At 38.3% G+C, this 14722-nt stretch overlaps 1 protein-coding gene across 8 annotated transcripts in view; it reads right to left on the bottom strand.

Annotated features, from left to right (window-relative positions):
- Positions 1–323: 323 nt before the first annotated feature.
- Positions 324–14722, bottom strand: part of ATG2B (autophagy related 2B) — an 84674-nt gene continuing 70275 nt past the window's right edge. For 3 of the 8 annotated variants that reach the window (XM_009212212.3, XM_021941541.2, XM_017961515.3), the window contains 7 exons: positions 14355–14562; positions 11425–11494; positions 11008–11090; positions 10225–10346; positions 9847–10001; positions 9068–9217; positions 3944–5083 (listed from right to left, as the gene is read on the bottom strand). In XM_009212212.3, the coding sequence (XP_009210476.2) occupies positions 4853–5083; positions 9068–9217; positions 9847–10001; positions 10225–10346; positions 11008–11090; positions 11425–11494; positions 14355–14562 (1019 nt within the window). In that variant the 3' untranslated portion in view covers positions 3944–4852. The other 5 variants (XR_650090.3, XM_003902245.4, XM_009212214.4 and 2 more) reach the window with 5 other exon arrangements.

Genomic DNA, 14722 nt, shown 5'->3' with positions numbered 1-14722 from the left:
GCAAAAATACTCCTCCAGACAGTTATCAGTTTTGTGAGATCAAACTAGGAGATGTGTTTGCCACCAAGTCCATATTGCAGGGATAGGATAACTAACAGAGGGACCAAAATCCAAAGCGAGGAGGGAAGAACTGTTAAAACTCCATACAGCTCAGAAATCAGTAGCAGACAGACCCGAGATCTGCTATCAGAAACATCCGGGGCATTGGCACATCATTTCCCAATCACAAGGTCTGACACATTTGTACATCCCCACCCCAAAAAGTGTTTTACACGAGTTCTGGGAACACTTCTTGGTGAAAGACAAGAGTGTTTAAAGCAAAATCCAAAGAGTAAATATTTTAATTTTTTCTTCAAGAGTATTCTTATTTTCATATTATTTAAATAGTCACATTAACATGGTACATTTCCACAAAAATATTTGTACAGCATCAGTATTCTTATTCACATCCATACTTGCCATAATTAGGAAAAATTAGGAAACTTAGCAAAGACAGTCAATACACATATGTTCTTTTACTTGCAGTGAGATAAATTCAATGTCTAAAATAAGTCAGGATGGATCAACATAAAAGCTGAACTAGACACCCCTACCAAATTTCTCAGTGAAAAAGCAAATAGCCCTGGGTGACCAGCAAGTTATACAAACAATGCAAGACAAATCCAACTAGAAATCGGAAGCTGCCATTTCGTATACACAAAATACAAGTGAAACAGCAAAGTAAACATGTTTTTAGAGGGAAGGGCTGCTACCTGGGACATTAGAGATGTAACTGAGCCAGCTGAGATGACATTTACAATCTCTTGAAATACAGCAGATGGCACTCTGGTGCTTCCTATGAAGCAACATGCTTGGAATCGAGGGCCCAACAATTGTAGGAAAGCAAAATATACCTCTAACACCTACGTTTACCAAAACCGCTGACATTTCAAATTCTGAGTTGTTGAGACTCAAATTTCTCATCCCCAAAGAAGCCTATTATGGTAGTGTGTTGAATGCTTTTTGTACCTCAGATATGCAGGCACTATAATGGGGGGGAAAATACTTCTGAATAAAAAAAATTGGCTGACTTGCAGCTGTGCATATAATGTCTATTCAAGGAGGCAGTGTGCCTAGCATGATCCTGAAAATGTTGAGATAAAAATAAGTTGGCATTAAAGCACTATTTGTCTTATATGAAAACAGTGACTCTATCTTCCAGTAAACAAGATTTCCTGCAATGAAAAAGAAGAAATCTTTTTCCTTCATTATCTATAAACTATACAAGTAACTTTCCTTTTTAACCTAAGACTCAAAAATTTATATTTGATTTTATTCTATTTGATACCAATTGGTATGTCCAGCTGATGCATTTGCAGATACAAAAGAATATCACTTTGTGTTTGCACAGTCCCTTCCTTTCAAAGAACTTAAAGAACTTGATGGAGAAAAGAACTTGAAGGACATTCTCTCTGAAGTCTTAAGTAGGTCAAAAGTAGTGAAGGAAAACAGAAGGGGAGCGCTGGTCAGAGCCCACCATGCCCCACGGTTCTGAGGATGCGGGTGCAAGAACTCTGAAGCGAAGCAAAGCAGAGCGATCTCTCAGACGCCAAGTCACACAGCTGTTTATACATCAAAAATCTGAGTTACCGTTAAGACAATGATTAGTCAATCCTGAAACCTTTTAGTGTCATTGTGGATTCCTCATTTTAAGTCGCTGCTTTAGAATTCGGCTCCCCTGCTGTCTGCGTTCCGGTGGCAGCGGCACACGCTGCCTTTGGACGAGCAGCCTCTGCAGGGGCAGACACAGTTGTCTGGACATTTTTTGGAACTGAACAAAGACACCAAACCTACAGAACACTGTTTATAAAGGAGATGGTTAAAAAGTAATGCCCTACAAGCCAGAAATGTTTCAATCGGCTTGAAAAGTGACATACAACAGGAGCAGGAGACACTGGTTTTTAGTATGTTGTCATCTTAGGCACACTGCTACTTGGAAAGATTTTTTAAGTGAACTTTGCCTTATAAAAATATTGATAAATATATGTACTTGAGAATCCAAATTGTACCCAAACTTCATGAAAGTGAAAGTCTATTGCTATGACATCTAGAAGAAACATTGAGTTATCTAAAGGACAATGTTCAGTGGCGGGCAGACAGGAAGGGAAAAGGGGGTTCCAAGTTAGCTCCATTCAAGAGGAAGACATGGCTGTGGCCTCAGCTGCCTCTCTACTCGTGATGTCAGGTGGTCTTAACGTGCCAGAATATTGTGGGGTCCTGCAACTTGCTGACAGATCTCGATGGAGCTGCTTACGGAACTCCGTGGGGGGGCAACTGTAAGGACTCAACGTATCACTGGTGGACACGCGTGATCTACTCTCATCAGAAGCATGACACCAAACCCAACCACGCAGGCACAGTGGCAGTTCAGAAAAGTATTGCTCTGAGATCTGTGAGATCTGAGATCTAAGGTGGCCCCTGGCTGCTCCATGTGTGATGTCACCAGAGAGAGGACTCTCACTGGACAAGGCCCGGTGGTCTGAGGCTCTGTACAAAGCATGACGCCACATGCAATCATTCTCACACGCACACATGGACTAATCATCCAAAACTCCGCCTTGGGATTTGTCGTAAAAAACCCTCTGTTTACCAGGAGGGATGCTGAGGCTTATAGGCATCAGGCGTACTGGACAAGTCATCGTTTGGTAAGCTGCAGATGTGGCAAACCACGGATTCTAGCCACACTCTTTCTGCTGTGTCATCACAACACAAAAGTTTGAAAAGACGCTTGTAAAAAAGAAAAAACTTAAGGACATTTAATAATGTAGAAGTGTTCAGATATAGATAAACATCTTTCCAGAATCTCAGGTAAAGAACATCTTGGCTGAACTGACAGTGAATCTTTTTGAGACACAATGTTTCTGTTCCCAAAATGATTATATCAACAGCAGGCGCAGGAGGGCAGAACAAAGAAAGAACCATAGAGGTTACATTATAAAGATACATGTTTAAATGAGATTTGTAAACTTAATTTGTTTGCAACTCAGGGTGCAAAGAAGAGAATAATTATTTGTCTCCATACTGTAGTTAACTCAACTTAAGTATAAATACGGAAAGTATATTTAAAAGTTAGAGAGATTTTACATTTTTAAGTTTGATCAAGTGTTTTCCAGTTTGACTAATTGTAACTGGGTTAACACACATAGCAAGCTTCCTTATTAAGGGCAAATGGAGAATGCTGGCTTCTGAGTGGGGTGGTCAGAACGCACCCCACAGCCAGAGGCGCCTTCCCGGTAACACGCCTTCCTGTTAGTGTGTCTCCAGGACCAGGCTCTACCCAGAACCGAATAGCAGATGGTCCCACAGTGCTTAAACAGGTGATTACGCTGTTGTCTTTTTAAGTTTTTTTGGCAGTAAAAAGGAAACTAAAATTAAAAGCTATATAACCCCATTTTTACAAATTCTAAACATTTTGATTTTTGGTTTACATTGCTTTCCTGCTTAGAAAATTTAGAGAATGAAATCGACTTAACTTCATTTTCCAAGTCCCAAATTGACATGCTGTTCTGAAATCGAAATTCAATGATATTCCCCCAACTTTAGAAAACAGGAAGTCACGTCACGCACGTCATGCAACTTTAAACAGTGGATGTACACAAAGTTCCACCTTTTCTTTCTGCTGGATCAATCTAAAGTCAGGAATTGAGAACAATTTCCCTCTTACTCCTAGGTAATGATTACCTGATATTAAGCAAAATCAATTTTGAGAAAGTGTTCCCAATTATCTTGTGGTAAATCATGGTACTGCACCTATGAATATGCTCTAAGAAAAGCAAAATATTCATGGAAGCATAAAACAATATCGCCTTTAAATAAAAATCCTTTATTCACTCCTGATAGGTTATCAAAATGTACACTGTTAACCAAGTAAAAATGGTACGCTGAAATAGTTAACTAGGGCATATTTGAAGAATTTTTGTTTACTTTTAAAAGAGGAAAAATCACTTCTAATCTCCTCTTCCACGCATTCCTAACAAGCTTGCACTATACCTGCTTAAAACTGAAAATATAAACAATTACATGGGCCCCACTTCATTATAGAATGCATATTTTCCTGTGCTCTTAAAGGAAGCTGTTACATTTAAGTTACTTTCCTTTGCCAAAAACTTTCAGACAAGTTTACTGCTCTTTGTATTTTGTGTAACTTCGTAAATTATACCAGAAATACAGCACACAACTTGAATTAATCGAAACACACACACACACAGGATAAAGTGCAACACAACAGAACGCGTCTGCAACATCCACCTTCTCAAACCCCCACAGAAGGATTTTCAGAGTAAACGGAAATAATGTTGTTCTCAAGTGCATGAACACTAAATTCAACAGAATAAGTTATTTTTCCACACTGATATTTATATTAAAAATCCTATTTGCTTTGCTTCCCCTGTGGCTTCTGTCTCTCATTTTCAATTAAAGTTTTGAAGATGTGATTCTTTTGAAACCTTAAGAAAACTCACTCCACAGAGCTACACAAAGAGTGTCCTAGAAGGCGGCTTCCAATGATCTCTTGTTGGTAACAAGAAGAATTATAGTCATTTAACAAAAGTGAGCCTTCCACTAACTTGGCAGCAAATGCTTTAAGGAACTTTGACACCAGCCACCAAACATTTCTATAGGCAAGTATCAACTAGCCCTAAATGTCAGAAGTTTTTGGTTGCATGTTGTTTTGACATTAAATTATTTAACTAAAAAATGCTTTTGTTCCTGAGATGAGCATAATAAAATTAAACAAGCTTCCTCTGAAGCTGCCGTTGGGACGCTGAGCTCCTGGTTCCACTCTCCTTATCTTCACGCTGTCAGTTCCAAGCCATCAGTCATCCCCGTGGCGCCATTTCTGTGACTCGTCTTGCCGGACATCTGGCCTAATTTGGTTTCTCATGCCACCCAGCACGTTTGACGTTGCTTCTGTGGCAACAATCAGAGGTTTCACCACTGCCGGAGGAATCTGGCGCAGAACCTCGCCTACGGCACCAGTCACCCCTCTGCTCTCGTGTTCTCGAGCCGCAGTTTCATAAATGGTCTGAGCCGTGTCTGTGATTCCCTGCATAGAGGTGGGAGGTAGGAGAGAGGAGGGCAGTGAACAAACTCTGGTCGGAAAACTCTCCAAGCTATCCTGCAGTACGCACTTTTTTTTTTTTTTTTTTGAGACGGAGTCTCGCTGTGTCGCCCAGGCTGGAGTGCAGTGGCGCGATCTCGGCTCACTGCAAGCTCCGCCTCCTGGGTTCACGCCATTCTCCCGCCTCAGCCTCCGAGTAGCTGGGACTACAGGCGCCCGCCACCTCGCCCGGCTATTTTTTTATATTTTTAGTAGAGACGGGGTTTCACCATGTTAGCCAGGATGGTCTCGATCTCCTGACCTCGTGATCCACCCGCCTCGGCCTCCCAAAGTGCTGGGATTACAGGCTTGAGCCACCGCGCCCGGCCAGTACGCACTTTTAAAGCAGGTAATCAACATTATGTTTGTAACCAGACAAAAAAAAAACAACAAAACTGCCATGCTTTTTGATAACCCAGGATTATTTTTAATGACAGACTTCTAACTATAAGGAAAAGAGGCAATTATGATTTAGTATTTTATTGTGACACTAGTGTGTGGAAAATGTAGGTAAACTAAAATTTCGCATTGGGAAGACAGAAATACGGGCTTTGCTGGTACTATTAATCACTCCAGTTAAACTTGGCAAACAAAGCTTCTTGAATACACTCACTAAAGAAATATGGTGATAGTTCCCTTTGATTCAACATAAAAACACCTAATTCTATTAAGCTCTGGGAAATTACTTAATTTGTTTTAAATTACTGGCTATGTATTAGGAAAAAAAATGGAAAATTCAATTACGATAAAAAGCTAAATAGAACATTTTATTGGATTAGCGAATTCTGAGAACAAAATGCAGGAACATGTTTAATAATTCTCAACAAAACTTCAACAGCATTTTCCATCTCTCTCACAACATATAACAATAAAATAATGATGATTGTTAAGCTTTCTTTTTGTTTACTCAGTCTCTATGCTAATAATGACTGCTAAGCTTTGAAGCTGAATATACAAACATGTAGGTCAAACCAATGTGGTAAAACTTCACGTGCCTTCTGAATCTTTACCATTTATCTAACTCAGAAATCCCTAGGGAACTCAAAGCAACATTCCATTATTATTATTATTACATTATTATTATTATTTATTATTGTGACAGCTTCGGTGATGGGGACAGCATAAAGGAACTTTGAATTCTCCAGGGAAATCAAGGACCTTGTCCTAACCCAGAATCTAGCCATCATTTTGGCAAGTTAACAAGAGTGTCCTATCTACCCAGTACATCTGGCAAAAACATGTAATACCACAGAGCAAAAAAAAAAACGATGTCTAGAAGGCCGGGTACGGTGGCTCACGCCTATAATCCCAGCAATTTGGGAGGCTGAGGCAGGTGATCACGAGGTCAGGAGATCGAGGCCATCCTGGCTAACACACGTTGAAACCATGTCTCTACTAAAAATACACAAAACTAGCTGGGCGTGGTGGTGGGTGCCTGCAGTCCCAGCTACTCGGGAGGCAGAGGCAGGAGAATGGTGTGAACTCAGGAGGCAGAGCTTGCAGAGAGCCAAGATCACGCCACTGCACTCCAGCCTGGGTGACAGAGCGAGACTCCATCTCAAAAAAAAAAAAAAAGGATGTCCAGAAAAACTCAAAGAAATAATAAGTACTACTTTAAAAACTATCTAGAGAATAGCCAATGAGAAACCATGAGCACAACAAAGAAAATGTTTACAAATTGTACATTTCACTGCACCATCTCCCTCCCCTCTCCACCAGCTCTCCTCCCTATGCCACCCGAGATAAACAGGAGTAGATGAGTACAGTACGAGGCTGACCACCACTACGTTTGCAGACAACAGAATTCCAATCTCAGCCCTATTAGTTAGCTGTGTGACCAGTCATTTAAACAGGAAATTAAAATGTTGCCTTCCTCCTATGGTGATTGTTAGAATAATTCATCTCAAGAGCTTGACAGAGTTTGGAAGACAGTAAGTGTTCAATAAATAATTCCTGCTACCACCCTCATAAGTGCCTGACTACCACCAAATAAAACTACGGAAGTAGGAGTTGACATACTTTTTCTGTAAGGGCCACATAGAAGGTATTTGTGGGCCATGGTCTCTGTTACTTATTTTTTGTTTTTTTGTTTTGTTTTACAATCCTTTAAAATTGTAAACACCATTATTATTAGCTCAAAGGCCCATACAAAAGAGGCATGGCCAGGTCTGCCCTGCAGCCTAGTCTGCCAATGTCTGATCTAAAAGATGAGCCTATCTATGACACACAAATGGCATTTTCTCTTCATCTTTGACTTACTGACATCTAAAATGGAAAAGAAATACCAATTGCCACTTAGGAACTTTTTTTTTTAACTTTAATAGAGAATCCAGAGTAAGTCCAAACAAGCACATCCTACCATCTCAATCCACACTTACTAATCTCACCCTCCCTTCCCTCATTCTTCCTAGTGACAGCTTAGAGAAAGAGAACTACACTTTAAACCCAAATACCCAGTTCCAATCCTGGCTCCACTCCCTTCTCACTGTGGTACTTGGCAGAGGCCACTGTCTGGCGGAACCCATTTCCTCATCTGTGAATTAGAAATATCGCCTATCTCTAATGGCGATTATTATACATTTGGCACAAAGTAAGCACACATTTATTTTAAAATTAATATAGATTAAATTAGGCAACCATTTCACAAGTTGCTAAATATCAAACTGCTATTACATCTTACTGCCCACTGCCCTTACTAACCCCAATGTCTGTTTCACAGATCTAATTTTAACCTATTGATAGTTGTCCCAATCCTGACATCTATAGGAGCAAGTCTGACTGGTAATTATCTCTTTATTCTCCCCAGTAAATCTTTTTTTCCAAGCTGACCATTGGTCTTACCTTTATTTATCCACTAATACATTTCTTGGGGCCCTACCTTCGTGGACTTCCTGCCGTTTGGGACCACAGAGGCTACTTTTCTCAAGTAAAAGACCATCCTAGGCACGTCTGACTGTTGTTAGAATATGACTGAGAAAAATATCTTTCATGAAATCCTAAAACACAAATCATAAGTCAAATGACCTCAAACTCCCTTATGTCATATTAAAAAGAATGTCAAAAAGAGTATGCCAAGGAATGACCCTGACAACACCCAGAAAAAAAAAACAGAGTTCGCTGGCACAACTGTGTCAGAGAGCAAATCAGCAATGCTTAATAAATCTCAAGATTCCAACAGTTACTCCCCAGTTGCACCCTAAATAATTTATTGTACATATGAACAAAAAGACAGTTAAATGAGCACTCCCCATAGTGGTGTTTTAGGGGAAAAAATGGAAACTGAATGTTCCCCAACAGGAAAATAAATAAATTATGATATATTCATATAGTGAAATACCATAAAACTGTTGAAATTAGACCTACATGGATTAAGATTAACATGGATCTGTTAATCTGTCTTGAAAGAAATAAGTTGCAGAATGAGACACATAACACCATTTATGGAAACTTTTAAAACATAAACACTAGTATGTTTTGCTTATGAATACATACTTATATAATAAAACTATATAAAAACATATGTTCCATGTTCAGCATAGTGAAGGCATGGCAATAGGATCAGGGTGGGAGATTCATCTGAAAAGTTCTAGTTCTTAAGCACATCTGAAGCAAGCAGGGCAGAGCATAAATGTGTTAAACCTAGACAGCGAACACACGGCATTTGTTTCTATCACTCCCTGAGCGCTTCTGCAGGTGAAGAGAGAGAATCCGTCCACCCACACAATCACCAGTCTTCCTGCAAGCCTACTGGTCCCAGACTGGCCCTTTTCCATCACTTCACACAGATGTGGGCACATGTTATTAGCAGCAGTTGCCATTCCGCTCCCAGGGATTTCTACAGAATAAATTTAAGCCATTAAATGCTCTTTAGGTGAAAGTTGGGAAAGCACAAAGACGGGTTCTGATGTGTCCACCCAAGTATTCAATTACCTCTTTCACAACACTGTAGGCCTTGGCCACACCTTCCCTCAGGTCTACTGGCTGGTGGGCTAACCGGTGATGAGGAAACCTTTTGGTCTTCTTGGGCTCGATAGAAAGGGTACCAGGAGACACCATATCATAAGCAGTCTCTGCAGCTGCCTGGATCATTTTGTCAAAAGGAAGAAATGAATTAGAAGAAAGTCTGAAGAGTTAGGGACCAGCAGAGCACTTCCTACAGGGAGTGAGGAAGAGGAGAGGAACTCATAAGCCCTAATGGAGACCCTTCTGCATATCTGAATTCTTTACCACAAGAATTGATGACTTTTATAACAAGAACATAAAAGTCTAAACTAAGAACTAACACCTGGATTGAGGTAAATTTTTAGCCCCTCCTCTGTTCACTGAGAACACTCAACATTTCCACATCAGTCTATGGAGCTTAATACTTACTAGAATGACCTTCAATACTTCTGTTTAATCTACAACGCCTTCTTCAAACTTAGCTATGATCCTTTCATACAAATATGGTGAAATAAATCCTCTGCTAACTTAATGTTTACAATTTACCTGAAACATGCAAACAAATCTGACACTGTATTCCACTGCTTTATTCTAATTATTTAACACTAAACATTTAAGCAATAAAACAAGCATGACATTAAATCATTACAAATAAAGTATCTACTCACATTTTGTATATTTTCGCAGTATTGTTTTAAAAACAAAAGGACCCAACCATTTCACAATGGCTCTTTTTGGATAGACTAAGGCAGTCTAAGGAAAGATACCTGTATGGTTTGAACCATTCTGTTTGTGAGTTCTAGAGCAGCCATTGCTGTCGAGGTACCAAAGGAAGCAGCGCCTCTCTGAAACCCTCTGACAATGCGGCCGTCCTTCCGGTACTGCTCTATTGGGAGCCAGACCAAGTCCTTTAGGCCTTGTACTAGAACAGTCAACACAAAATCAACATCAGTGCCGGAGTTCAGACCTTTCGATCATTCTAAGCCTGGAGTTTTTAACTCCTAAAACTGGAGGTAAAGTTTTGTGTGTACGAGTACATATGTGAGTTTTCTAGACTGATGGTCCTCACATAAATTCTCAAAGGGTAAGAATTACTGATCTGAAAAAATAACTTATCTTTTGATTTAAAAAAAAAGGAAACTCACCTAATTGTACTAGTGAATGCATAGGCCCAACACCTCCCAGGATTCCAGGCAGCTGGTTCTTCTTAATGTCATTAAGCCACTCAGTGATTGCATATGAGAATAATTTGTCAACACCTAGTAAACTAGGGCAAATGATTATTAGTATGTCAAAAGGAGAAATACATTTATAGACATAGATTAGTTTGAGGGTTTTTACTTAAAATCTACAAATTATAAGGACAAATATTACAGATGCTTCAAAAATAGCAAAACATTTTTCAAAACAAAAAGAAATATAAATCATGCATTTAACTCACAACCTGAATTTCTCTAAATATACATATACATACACACACACACATATATATAAAATCCAATTCTAATGTTAATAATTTCTACAAGACTCAGGTAATAGTGTGTCTTCCCACTGTTCTTATTTCTTGAACATCTAAGGCTTTGGCATAGGATTAACCCAAAGTTTCTAAACTGCCAATAATTGCTACTAAGAACCACTACTACCTTGTGAACTTCCAATCTGTTCACTGAATAAGCTAATTTACAGCCTTAGAAAATTATTTAAAATATCCTAAACTATAACTGTTTTTTCCAAATATAACTCTTTTCAAACTACTTCTAATCCCTCAGAATAGAAATCAGTGCCTAAATCTGTAAGAGTTCTCCAAAAATGAGCTCTCTAAAATACTATAAAATTGTGTATGCTTGCTAAGAAAACTCAGTTTTAAAATTTGTTGGAAACTAACTTTGGTAACTTCACTTAAAGCTTCATAGAATAAATTCACTTACCCATGTCGATAGGAAAGCCTCTTGAGCTTTAGTTCAGAGCAGTTTAACTGAGCCAGACCAATCAAAATCCCAGCTAGCGTACCCTTCAAAATTAAAAAAGGCCAAATTAACCTGTAAATTAAGAGACTCAACATCTAAAATCATTGTTATTTTGAAAGTCAAAGCAGTAGTCATTATTGATACTAAAACAAAATATTTACGGCAAAAATATATATTTTACAATACATATGACCCAATTTATACCAAGTTTTACTCATGGTACTTGAGTATTTACATTAAAACAAATTAAATTTAAAAACCTTGCACTTCATTTCAAACATATATATAAACTATGACAAAGCAAAGTTAAAAATAAAAACAAGTTCATTAGAGAAACATAAGATAATTTTGTAGAGTATATTTGTAGAGTTTCCCAACCTGATCCATTGATACATGTTTGCCATGATAATCAAGTCGAATGGGAACTTCTGACGTGAATCTAAATTCTCTGAAGATAAAGGAAGGAGGGGAGTTATTTACATTTACAATTACTAATAGGTGAAATTAGATATACATTAATTTGTTCAATTGGAGAATAAAAACAAAATCACAAAATTAATCATGTAAATATCTTAAGAACTAAATAAGAGAGAATGTCTTTTAGCTCTATCTTTTAATACAACAATTAAACAGATGTCAATCGTTCATATATTATTATATTTGCGTTTCTCACAAAAAGCTTTTCTTAGTTATGTCTGTATATCTTGTGGGAAAATAAAAATAAAAAAGAATGCAAAAATAAAATGTAATAGAAAACTTTTCTCAGTTTATGAAATAATGTACACTTACAAAAAAATTTATTCCTATATATATTCTCAATTCATTCAAAGAACAAATTAATAAAAGCAACCCTCAAGATTAAACCAGATAGTCATTACCAAGAAATAAAAAGGGAAAGCCTAAGGAATTACTTTGACTGTCTGGTGAAGAAGTGCTAGCAATCCTGGCATGAACCCCAGGTTCATCTATGAGATGCAATTGTGGACCAGTCACTTAACTCTCTGCTGCTCAGTCTTCAGAAATTGTTAAAATGCCACCTACATTGTTAAATGTTGTGAGAATCCTTGAAACTAACGCTTCTAAGTAAACAGAATATCGACAAGCAGATACAGGGAACAGTGTGAGAATGAAATTATAATTATACAGCTGTCCCTTGGTTTCTGAAGGGGACTGCTTCCAGGGTCCTTATGGATATCAAACCCCTTGATGTTCAAGTCCCTTATATACAATGGGATAGTATTTGCATATATGCCACACATATCCTCTCATATACTCTAAATCATTTCTAGATTACTTATGATATCTAATACAATATAAATGCTGTGCAAATCGTTCTTGTATTTTTAATTTGTATTATTTTTATTGTCATTTTTCATTAATATTTTGGTTGACTCTCAGATGTGGAATTCGTAGATATAGAGGGCTGGTTGTATACTGATGATACACATCTAACAAAATGATCCGGCTTCCAAAAGTTGGCTGCAAACAATGTTTGGAACTTGAAACACAGTTTTCCCACAGAATTAATGTTGGTGGTTACATCCTAAGCCATCTCACCAAAGTCCACTTCGCCTACAACAAAATGGAGATGCTGTATTTACACCAATCACTACAAGAAGTCTCGGAGCTCAGGTCACGCCCATCCCCTGAGTACTCAGCTCCATCTGGCTGTCTGGCCAGTACCCTCTCAATACTCTCCTTTCTCACTCTTTGTTTTCTCCATGGCACATATTAATAGGACAAATCATTTATTTTAATTATTTGTAATCTCAATTAAATATTTTCTCTACTTTGTTCATTTGTGCCTAGATCAAAACCTGGCATACAGTTAAAAGTGCTCAATAAACATCTGTAAAATGAATAAATGTTTGGAGGAAGGGGGCTCTCATGACATCACTAAAAACTGTACTGGATTTTCTGGATTGGGGATAAGAAGATCTGTGTTCTAGTTGTTCCTTGGCCACTAACTGTGGTCTTGAGCAAGTCAACTCATCTCTCTGGGCATTCACTTACTCATTTGTAAGGTGTGTAATTTAGACTATGGTACTGATTAGGAGCCTTTGAGAGTACAAATGAAAATCTATAAGCGATTCTCAATATTTTAAATAGTCTAATGGAAAAAATAAACATTTACTTAAGTAAGTATAGGGCTTGTGTACTTTTTAAACCTAAATATATGAGCAACCCAACTTCCTTTGGGCTAAAAAAAAAAGAAAAAGGCAAAATTCTTTGCTTTCAGGCCTATGTTTACAAAAATCAAATTGGCAGTTTATAAATGTGACTAATAAAATAAGAATGCAAATTATCACTTAAGATACATGTTTTTGTAAAAATAAAAGGATCAATGTAGGAAATTAATTTTAAAAGGTCCTTCCTTTGGTGGTGGAAAGATTTAGAACCACCAGAAATCATCTATTCCAAGATCTTTCCAATTATCATATTCCATTTTTTCTACCTATTTTCATCACTATGCAAAATATTTAAAACGTGACAACCCTTCCAAGTAGTAATACTGCTGACTTTGGCCCATACCTAAAGTCTAACTTCAGAACCTAGAGAGAAAGAGAGAAATCAGGAACCTGGGATGTGTGAGAAAGCGGCACAGAAAATCAGGGAAGATGTAACTGTTCCTCATAACAAGGGGGCACTGATCTTCAATCCCTTCTCTTTCCCATAAGGCCAAGCCACTATCCCTACCATCAAGGGCTGGAAAAGAAAGAAGACGAGAAGAATGAACAGGTCTGGAGATGAGGAAACTGCAGTGTGCTGTGTTCGAGCTGGCCCAGCCACTGGGCAGCAGTCACAGCTGACGGCAGCAGCACTGGGGACCTGGGTACCCCAATAGTGCCCACTGAGCGGGGAGGGAAGGGTCAGGAAAGACACACAACGACTGGGAAGGGCTGACAGAGAAAATAGGTAGAAAATCCCCACAAAGGAAAAGACAGACAGGTATAGCCAGGTTGAGATACGTAAAGGAAAAAAAGCAAAAGGATGATATCCTATTGGTCTGGTACAAACACGCCATAACACTGCTGGAAAGAGGGGACAGAGGAGAGAAAGAAGAAAGAAGCTAGAAGAAAAGGAAATTCCTGCCAGGGAATCGAAAGAGAGATGAATTTTGAACCAGGTTACTATGTGCAAATAAGGGGGATGCAATTAGATGGAGACCACATACAGATAAATACACCAGCTGATGATTTGGCAGTGCAAAGAAAAGCTGATGGAACCTCACGATTACCAGCACACACACACCACAGAACAATCTTCAAAAGTCTAAAATAACTTCATTTGCTATTAAAACTAGTTACCTAAAAAACACAGGCTGATCCCTAAAAGATGCTTCTTCAGCAGAGAAGTTCTTCTCTTCCGTGCCATTCACCACTTCCACTGAATTGGCACTACCATTCTGGGAAGGTTGTTTTGGCCCAGGGAAAGAAATAACTAGATTTGGCTCCTTTGAGGTACTCAAATGCCTTGGCAAACTGCAGGTGACATCAGCTCCAGGAGACTTTTTAACTGAAAATGTAATGTGCACGTTTGAAAAATTAGATATGCTTCTTCTGAGCAACCATTTAAATCAAACTTGATCTAATTTGTTTTCCTACATTTTATTTAATCAAAATACGATTCTTGTTACAGAGAAAATTTGCTTTCACCTTTTAAATTATTACTTTTA

Source organism: Papio anubis, chromosome 7 (genome assembly GCF_008728515.1).
Source record: "Papio anubis isolate 15944 chromosome 7, Panubis1.0, whole genome shotgun sequence".
Taxonomy (NCBI): Eukaryota; Metazoa; Chordata; class Mammalia; order Primates; family Cercopithecidae; genus Papio; species Papio anubis.
The sequence above is the reverse complement of the archived record's forward strand: the minus strand, read 5'-3'. Positions and strand labels throughout refer to the sequence as shown.